This window comes from Telmatherina bonti, assembly GCF_933228915.1.
Source record: "Telmatherina bonti genome assembly, chromosome: 14".
Lineage (NCBI taxonomy): Eukaryota > Metazoa > Chordata > Actinopteri > Atheriniformes > Telmatherinidae > Telmatherina > Telmatherina bonti.
The window spans coordinates 31,965,995-31,976,423 of NC_136612.1; the positions used below are offsets into that span (position 1 = coordinate 31,965,995).

The 10,429-nt window shown below is 40.8% G+C and overlaps 1 protein-coding gene across 1 annotated transcript; it reads right to left on the minus strand.

Annotated features, from left to right (window-relative positions):
• Positions 1 to 538: 538 nt before the first annotated feature.
• grap2a (GRB2 related adaptor protein 2a) lies at positions 539 to 10,074 on the minus strand (the record flags this gene model as incomplete). The annotated part of the gene is made up of 7 exons (XM_079252388.1): positions 539 to 718; positions 2,707 to 2,823; positions 3,046 to 3,138; positions 4,924 to 5,110; positions 9,449 to 9,568; positions 9,813 to 9,904; positions 9,997 to 10,074. The coding sequence occupies 7 exons, from the start codon at positions 10,072 to 10,074 to the stop codon at positions 539 to 541; spliced, it is 867 nt and encodes a 288-aa protein (XP_079108514.1).
• Between the last annotated feature and the right edge of the window lie 355 nt (positions 10,075 to 10,429).

The following is a 10,429-nucleotide window of genomic DNA, read 5'->3' on the forward strand; positions in this document are numbered from 1 at the left end:
CTGGCGTTGTTCTGATTTTCCTGGTGCAACGTGATTTACATCCAAGTTTTCCACCTTCCTGGATTGTTACGAACATGCGTGAGTGACATATGCATAAATTACAACAATTACCTGATTAGGAAAAGTCTTTTATTTCCAGGTATGAAAGCTGGAAGAAAATTACTTTTATGCCATTTTTTGCTGTAAAACAACAAGCAGAATAATCAGCAGCCTGGACAACAAACATTCAGCTAATAAATACCTGCAGACGTGAAACAAACGGTGACAACATTCCTCAGTGCCATCTGCATGTGCAGCACTTCCTGTTTCAGAGGCTCCTGCAGGTGTGTCTTTGCTCCTCTGCAAATAAATGTTCAATAAACGGCGAAAGAGCCTCGCTGGGTGGCGCTGCATGGATGAACACTATGACTCAGTCCCCTGCAGAGCAGGTTGGATGCTTTGCACCGTGTTGACTTTCAGAAACACGCAGAGAAGCGGTGCACCTTCAGGTCGAGTGTGTGAGTGTGTGCAGGTGCAACGTTAAAGCAGGGGTGTTTCCTCATAGCTGTATTGTGTAGTTTGCAGGAAACAGCCCACTCTTTCCCCGCAGCCTCCCTTTCCACCAAGACGGGTCCGAGCGATCTATAACCTCGATGATGTCACCAGCACAGAAGCCGAGCTCATCGTCTTCTTCGTCTTTGAAGTCGTACAGTGCCCTCACCTGCATGGTGGACGCCCTCTGTGGGATGACAACATGAGCTGGTTAACACCTGAGAGGAGTTCAGGGGCGACCTTAGAATCCCACTGGCACCACATACAGGTTAAACATCACGTTTAAACACATAACCAACACACTTTTAAAAGGCGTCTAGAGCAAACATTCTGAGTTATGATGCAAGCAAGTGGCAACCTCCGGCGGCAAAAAGTGAAGCCTATGTGGAAGTGCATAAAATTGCAGTTCCCCCTTCATCCACTAGGGGCTGCAAAACAGAGCGAATCCCCATAGACTCCCATGTTAAAAAGACCAACTTCACAGCAGAAATAAACATGTTTACAGCAGAAATAAACATGTTTACAGCAGAAATAAACATGTTTACAGCAGGAATAAACATGTTTACAGCCTGGTACAAAAGTCCATTTTCGGTTTATAGGTCAGGTTTACCTTCATGACAACTGTGGGGGGAGTGCAGTAACCTGCGTCCAGTTAAAGACAGTTTTCAGGGAAGGATGTATTTCGGGGAATGTAGGTCTGTGTGTGTGTGTGTGGAGGGGGGGGGGGGGTTGCTCTCTGTCCTTGTGTGTGTATGAGTGTGTGGAAAGACCTTTTGTCTTTATTGTTTTTAAATGTCTTGTTATCTACTGTAGGTTTTAATCCTTATGACACTTTGTGTTGCCCGTTGCATGAAAAGTGCTCAAGAAATAAAGTTTGAATTGATTTGACTTGATATTGCTTTATATTTTCATGGAGTTCCACAGTTCTCATGGTGGGTTCTGCACTTGGACCAATCATTTTCACGTTGCACAAGCTTCCTTTAGAGGATATTATTAAACAGCATGGCAAGAATTACTCCACTAAACTCATCCATGAAGCATAATAAAACCAGTTTGTTCCATTGCAAAGATGTCAAACAGGACAAATGAATTTTGGTAGATTTTTCCTTCATAATTCCTAATTCATATCAGTCTTGCGTCCTACCTTTACTCTGAGCCCTCTACAGCGAGTAAAAGTCAGTCTGATGTTGACTCGCCATCTCTTGCTCTCTCCCTTTAACCACTTCTTTAACAATCCTCCTCCACTGATGTCTTCTTATGTTTTTTTTTTCTGAATCAGCCATTGTGGGAGTTTAAAACGGCCAGTCGGTCATCATGAAATGTGATTTCTGAACCTCTGGATGCTGCAGCGCATCACCAGGCAACAACAGCTCCATCAGGTGTGTCACCAAACAGTCGGAAAGTTACATGAAGCTACTTGTTGCTCTGCTGAACAAGTAACTTTATATAATATTTACTTTTTATTTATTTATCATCGTCTTTTTGCTATTGCTTCCTGCCGCAAAACAAATGATCCCACTGAGAAAATAAAGCACGGGACACCATTTATTTCCATTTTAAGCTTCATTTTGAGGCATTAACTTGGATGTTGAGAGTTTTCTCAGATGGGGGAATGAACAGAAGAGAGAATCCGATGCAGTCTGGTGGTTCTCCTGAGCTCAGCAATTATTTTCATTATTTATTTATTACATTATTTACAGAGAGAAGAAGTGGGTTTATGTAAAGAGGGAATTTAAAAATAAATCCCATCAGGACTAAAAACAAACTGTGTGGTTTAATATGAGAGATAAAATGATAAAACAGTTTGACAGATGGATAAAATCAAAGTAAAAACATCATTTTTAAACTAAATGCAAATCTATATGTTTGAAGAAGAGCAGATTTATCCAGGATGACGTTTAAAGCATGAGATATTCTGGTGTTTTCTGATTTTTTTTCCGCTCTTTGCTTTTCTTTTCTTTTTGTGTTGATAACTTTGTTATTATAAAGTGTCGCCACGGTGAAATTGTGGGATCGGTGGAAGTGATGGTTAAAGCTTTGTGTTGCAGTGGAGACATTTTAGTTTATATTGAGGCCGGAAATATACCCATCTCTAACACATCATGCTGCTGACATGATCTACCTGCATGGTAACCGTGGTTACCACCTCCCTGTGGTTTGTCCTCACAGACTCACCTGAGGCAGAGGCATGGTGTCAAAGCTGCGGCGAGGAGGACAAGCAGAGCTGACCGGGCTGCTTCTTCCTGTGTGGCCGATGGTGTGAGCTCGCTCCTCCAGACCAGGTTTTTTAGCCTGGAGGACAAGAGAACGACACTTTATGCTGTTGCTGATGTGTCAGATGACAGATGTGTTCTCTGCTTCCTCATACTGAGGTTTGCACTCATCATAAGCTGCTGTTTAAACTCAACATGACAGGCTAAAAGCTTTTCTGATGACTGTGTTTATTATTCCTGAGATCAGGACTCATCAGGTGCCCGGTTCACACGGAAACAACACGAACACGGCGAGGCGTACCATCTGGCTGTGAGTCTGGTCGGAAGCTCTACGGGGCGATGCAGCGATGGATGCAGTCGAGTTCGACGGTTCAGGCAAACTTCCTCTCTTCACCTGCAGGAAGGAAGCACACAGGAAGCAGATAACATTGACGTGTGCATCATAAACAAGGCGGCTCTCAACTATTTATATGTTGAAAAATCAGAAGGTTTTAAATGTTAGGCGTGGCGCGTGGGGTTTGTGGTTTTTATAGTAGAGAGGAAGAAAGAAAGAACTCTAAATGAATTCTTTTAACTAAATTAAACCGATGTGCAGTTTTTGTTTCAGCCCTTCAGTTTCTGGTTTTACTTCCATTTGAATGTCTAAACTTATAAACTGCAGACTGAGCTCTTTGTCAGTCTATTTGTGTCAGTTTTCCTTCTTTTGTATACAACTAAAAGATGAACAATATGGCATTTTTGGGGTATTTTTTGCAGCAGAAAGTTGTATTTCCCCACAATGCACAGCTGAGAGGAAACAAACCAGTGGAAAGGGGAGCAGAGAGGGGAGAAGGTGGAAGTTACTGGAAATGATGGTGGAAAAAACGCTGCACTGTGCAGAAAACCTTCTCAAAATCGCATTTCTGCTGTTTCTGCAAGACGAAACTGAGTCGACGTCTTCTAGAGCGAACAAAGTGGGATCTTTTTCTGATTATTTTTTCATTTAGTTTTTTGTCTCTTTTAAATACAGAGTAGCACAAAAATAAAAGTGTGTTTTATTTTGGTTTGGTTTAGCAGAATTATTTGCAGATATGAGGACGTTCATATCCTGGAAGCATAAAATAAAATAAAATAAAATAAAATAAATCCAATATTTGACTGTTTCTCAGAACTGAGGTTTACAAGCTTATATTTAACAGAATCTTTGAGCAAGAAAAATATATTCAAGAGGGGAAAAAAGCCCAAAAATAATCAGAACATTTATTTGTGTGTTTAACCAATAAATTATTTATACATAATTAAATTATCATAATTACTATAAACTGGAGTTTTTATCAGGATTGAAGAGAAAATACAGGATAATGAATTGTATATGAATTAGACAATTTGTAATGTATATTCAGTTCAATTAGCTTTATTTAAGTCAGTGGGTATTTGGTACATTGTAATGGTTTTGCTGTGAACTGGTGCTAAATAAAATTTTGTTGGATTACTAATAATGGGAAGTAGAGCCCAGAAACATTTGGAAAGAACTCAACTTTGAGGGAAAAACCTAGAAAACATGTACCTGTAACATCTGATATTTTGTATTATTGATGTAAATTGATCGTAAACATTTCGCATCAGGACTGTGGGCTTTGCTGAGCAGGTTACAAGTCGGTAAGTCTGATGTTTTGACACCGTAAGAATAAAACCAGGAAAGATCTGGAGATTTCCTCTGTTTTAGTCTATTTTTGCACACTGTGATGCTGCTGTTTCGTCAGCAAACCTACGACCCCATCTGACCTGATGCTGGTTCCCTCAGAGAGAAACAGACTCTTTTCCTCCCCCACATCCTCCTCCCCCCACCACCGTGATGCTCGGTCATCCCTCCCCCTCACTCCTCCTGCACACCGTCATCCGAGCGGACGTCATCGGCGACTCCGCCTCTCATCGCTGCTGTTTCTCATCGACATTCTCCAACAGCTGATTTTACGTTTTAAACACAAACTTTACAGCTGGAAATTTGTTTCCTCTTTTTAACATTTTGAGGATTTATTTAGTTTAAAAGCTCCAGAATAAACTTACACACAACTCCTGTAGCTCAGCAGACGAGCTGATGGCCGAGTGGACGTAAACGTCCATGCCGCCACCCAAACTGTCTTCAGACCAGTCGATAACTCTTTTCGAAAACAAGCTTAAAAAAGGCGTGACCTCCTACCTGGGTGATGGATCGGCCTCTGCTCTCCACGCTGCCGTCGTTGAGGAAGATCTGTCTGGTTTTGGAGATGGAGGTGGTCTTGTAGAACTCCACCAGCTTGTTGAGGGAGAAGAACTTCTCGGACCACAGGAAGTACTGGTTTTTGTTGTCCTGCATCACTTTGAAGTGCTGGACGTCGTTTTCATGTCTGAGGAAAAGATGGAAAACATATGAAGTAACAGAAATATCTGCATGTAGCCTGCAGGAGCTGTGAAGACTCAAACTGCATCATCCAGAGCTGCTGGTCTGCGTCCATTTTGCAGGGTTTTGACCAGGCTGACGTGCAGAAAGAATTTTATATGTCCAGTTTTTCATAACTTCACACAGTTTTTCCTTTTTTGCTCCACTAAACACGAAAAACATTTAACTTTTCTCCCTCAAAGAAGCCTAGCGGCTGTTCGGCAGCTTCTTCACGGCTTTCCTAAACATATTTCACTGAGCCTCAAATTCTCTATTTGTTTTCTTTTCTTGTCTTCTTCTTCTTTTTCTAATGGTTTATGACTTATTTTATGGATTTTAAAACCAAACTAGAAATATTGTAAATGCCTTTTGGAATATTTTGAGTGATATTTTATAAAAGTTCATCATTTTTCACAATGAAATTAAGTCAAATCAAATCAAATCCAAAAACATCTCTATTTATCCTGGCGGTAAATGAGAAAAATGTGAGCCCTGATGGATGTTGCAGATCACCTGACCATACTGAAGATGATGATGATGATGATGATGATGATGATGATGATGAGTAACTAGCTGAACTTTTACATTCAGCCTGAATGAAAACCAATAAAATTATTCATTTAGGAATCAGATTTTCCAGAAATCAGCATTTTACAACCCGAAACACGAAAGAAATTAAGCAATTCTGACCTTAAAAACTAAAAAAATGCAACAACGTTGTTTGTGTCAGACATTTTCACTCATGTTATTAAATCAAAGATACTTTATTCATCCCCGAGGGGAAATTCAAAGATTATTCAAATTAAGAATTATCACCTATACAACACAAATCACGAAGGTTTGACTTTTCCAGCCATCAGTTTTGATCATTTTAGAGCCCCTAACACATGCAGAAGGCTTTCTGAGCGCCAACCGTGCTGGTGGTCCGACAGACTGAACAGTTGGTGCCGTTTCTGCTCGTAGATACAAACTGTGCAGTTTGCAGCTCATGGAAGAAGCGTTACGGGCGAGAAGATGAGTCAGCCTTTTGTTTTATTTTTGATGCAGTGCACTTTAAACAGGCGTGAAGGGGAAATATAACACTGACTGGTAAATCAACCGCTAGTTTAACACACTTACGACTTGGAAACGACCAAATTACAGCCTGATAAGGAATAAAACACGTGTTGCTACTGATCTGTTAAAGCCATTAATGATTGTTTAGCTTTATTGTTTTAGCTATTTTTAATCAAGTTTGGCAGGAGAAAGAAAAACTTGGTGCAGAAGACTCAGTGTAACATCACCTAGTTATTAACTGCGGTAGTTACTCATTAACAGAAACTAAACTTCTTCCTGTTTGATTAAATAGGATGTGAAACCTGAATTAGGGGAAATCTGAATTTGAGTTTTCAGGTAATCTGCCCTCGTTACAAGATTTGTGTCGTGTCATGTTTAAGCAGAAACTACCTTGTGGCTGAAACCTGGAATAAATGTGTGTTTTTACTGCACAGCGAACATGAATCTGCACCTGTATTTTTATTTTATCTTCCCTACGAGCTTCCAAATGAAGCACAGAAAACTGAACTACATCCTGGACCTGGTCCACCTCGTCTTCATGGTCACATATTCAGCTTGAACGGACTCATCCAGCTGCAGAAGGCGCATTGAAGCCGTTTTAAAATGAATCTCATCATTGCTCTGCAGACAGAGAGAACACACAGATCCACATACCAGTCGGATTTAATTAGTGATCGTGATGTCTCATATTAGCCTGAAGGACTCTAAACATCATAACAGATAATGAATAAAACCATTTGCTTGTCCTTGTCTTAATCAATAAACCACGTTACCATGGTTACCATGAGAATAAGATGGACTTGTGTTGAACTCTTGTCTTGACAACTGTGGGGGGAGTGAATTTTTTTAAAACTCTCCCGTTTAAAGGTAATTTAATCTCAAAATTCGGCATATTTAGGGGCGTGTCATTTTGATTGACAGGTACCCGATCTCCCTCTTCAAGTCAGAAGAACGTAGAACAACCGCAGTTTTTAGCTGGTTAACATGATTTAGCTACATGCAGCTCAGAGTTCGTTCAATGTCAATCAACCATGACGCTCACAGCCCCCCTCTTAGCGCTTACCTCTTTGCCCATATTTGTATTTTTCGGGCGAGACGACACGCATCCTCCTGCCAAGATGGCGATGGTAGGAACCACCCACCGAGCTTCAATTCAGCTCTTCAGAAACCTACGGGTGACGTAATGGAGGCTCCATCTATCTTTTTATATACAGTCTATGATCCTACCTGACCTGTTAGCTCTCTCCAGTCAGCTAAAAAAAACATCTTACGATGACTCTTGTTTTGTCTCTTTCTCTCTTTTAATCTTCTTGTGTTTCTTTGCTGAATCAGTGATGTTTTCAGTGTGTTTTCTGAAGTGAAACTCTGACACACCGTCACACAGCATCCTGGATGTAAAAGTTGTATAGTGTCTGTTTCTCAGCCTCGGGACACAGCTCCAGAAAAACACATGGTAGATGTCACTGTGTCATCGAACAAGTCAGGAATGTGGACTTTTATGGTCAGAAAGTTGCGTAATGCATCTTTAAATATGCATGTGCAAAGAAGTGGGTCTGGATCTGGACCAGGTCGAAATGTGGTCCCACCAGAGGTCTATAAAGTAGAAGTAAAAATAAAGTAGAAGTCCCACCATGTTTTTGGATATGCCTGTGGATCTAGAACAGGTGTTTCCACTAACAGGCCCGTCTACCTGCAGTGGACCTGATCGGATTATATTCAGAGCTGCTGGATAGAACTTCTACTTTCTACTTCTACTTTATACACTGCTGGGTCCAACCCCATGTAACTTCCCTCCTCATCTTGAATAAAGGATAATAACTCTTAGAACATATCTCATGTGTCTCTACTGATGATGCATTCAATGACACAAAGGAATGTTATAGAAATTGGGAATTATAAATAAAAATTCTGACTTATCAAGGCATAAAACATCATGAAAGTACTAATGAGTTATGAGATATGTATTTATTATGTAAACTTTGTAAATATCAATGAAATGTGTTGTCATTGGCAAAGCAAAAAGTATATTTCTGAGGCGCAGTGAAGGCAGCATGTGAAGTGACTTCACACACACCGTATAGACGCTCTCAAACACAAAAGATAAAATGAAACCAGGGATGTATTTTATTCATTGTGAGCTGATATAACGGCAGACAGGCAAATCATATACTCCCAAACACAAAAAGATATTTTTCCTCCAAAATTTGGCACCTTTAAAAACCCATTTGGTGTCGAGGTGTTGTTGTGCGTCTCTTACACACAACGTTTGGCTTCAAGCAGTTACATGACTTGAAACGCGAACAAAAAGTTTAAAAATAAGAAACAGTAGCTTAAATAAAAAACTTGTTTCTCTGAAAGTTCCTTCTAACAGGTTCCAGTGTATAAGATCTGATATGTTTAGTGACGTTTTTATTTAGACTGTATATAAAAAAGATGGGCGGAGTGGCCCGGAAAATACAAATATGGGCAAAGAGGGGAGCCGTGAGTGTCATGGTGGATGATGGACATCGAGCGAACTCAGAGCTTTCTGTAGCTAAAAGCTAACCAAGCTAAACCCGAGATAACGGGAGCTAACCAGCTAACGGAGGTAAGCGGGCTAAAGCTAAGTCACATTATTAACAGGCTAAAAACTGCGGTTGTTCTACGTTCTTCTGACTTGAAGCCAGAGATTGGTACCTGTCAATCAAAAGGACCTGCCCCTAAATATGCCGAACTTTGAGATTAAATTACTTTTTAACGGGCAAGTTAGAAAAAACTTCACTCCCCACACAGTTGTCATGAAAGTAAACCTGACCTATAAACCAAAAATGGATTTTTGAACCAGGCTGTAAACATGTTTATTTCGTCCATGAAGTTGGCCTTTTTAACATGGGAGTCTATGGGGATTTGCTCTGTTTTGCAGCCCCTAGTGGAGGAAGAGGGAACTGCAGTTTTATGCACTTCCGCATAGGCTTCACTTTTTGCCGCTGGAGGTTGCCGCTTGAGACAAAGCCAGTGACTCTATAACCCCAAGCATTTTCAGCATATTAAGCAATCAAGCAGAGCTGGGAGTCACATCAGGACATTTTAAGCAACCCGAGATGCTCCCTGTGTCTGTATTTCCTTCAGATTTGCAAGTTATAAAACCTTTGTCTTCTTCTTTTCATATAAATAAATCAATAAATCCCTGTTAGGTCATGAATCCAAAGCTAATCTTAGCTCCACATGTTGCATGTAGCTCTTAGCCTGTTCGTGATGATTTTTGACCTACTTGACAGAGATGGAGAAGTCTCCAGGAGAGCTCTGGCATCCTCGGATCACAAAGTGTCCCACGTCTTTGTTTCTCAGGATATCCTCTGCATTGCTGCGGCTGGCATTCTCCTGAAACCACCTGAACAAAGAAACCTTCTCGTGATCTACTGTAAACCACACGAGCTGTACAACAGACAGTTAACACAGTCTTCCTGTTCGTCGCCCTGCCTGACAGTCACAAACATGCACTTTTCTCTGCTTTGCAAAATCTGCTGTGTTGAGTGTTATCCAAAGTCAGGTTGAAAAATGAGTTGAAATGGTTTGCATCAGCAGCATCATAACCCTGTACGCCTTTACTAGACTTTGGTGCAGCTGTTTCTTACTCTGGTTTGTTCATTTCAATGTAGTTTCTTGGAACGTATCCATCCCGCCCGTTCATCTCAGCCTTACACCAATCATCCTCGAGGGTTAAAATCTGCCCAAAAACAACCAGAAACACAGAGAAGAGGTGTCAAATGGTCATGAACGAGCTCAGAGGGTGATTTCATGGTCCGATCCTGTACAAACCTTGAGTATATCGTTTTTTCTGAAACTGAGGTCATCGTCTGAGGTTGCAACAAACTCGTACTTTGCCCTGGCTTCCATGAGGACGAGTTGAGGTCGCAGACAGGTTTAGAAAAGGGAGAACGGTGATCAGATGAGTGTCAACTGGAGGGACGTCTCTCTGCAGGGAGGAAGAGAAATAAAATGCATTTTATACCTAAAACCAGAAGCAGCTAGGTTTCTAAGACCACGTTTTCATTGGATGAGAGATCCTCATCCAGGTGGCTTCGTCTTTATGTCCCCACATAAAAACCCTCTGCAGACTGAGCTTTTAAGATTTTAACTGTGCTGCTGCTGCTAACATTCGGATGAACGTTTACCCTACAAAATGCTTTCTGAATCTCAAACTCAGGATAGTATTTTCTATCAATATGATACCGTTAGTTTATGGGACTTT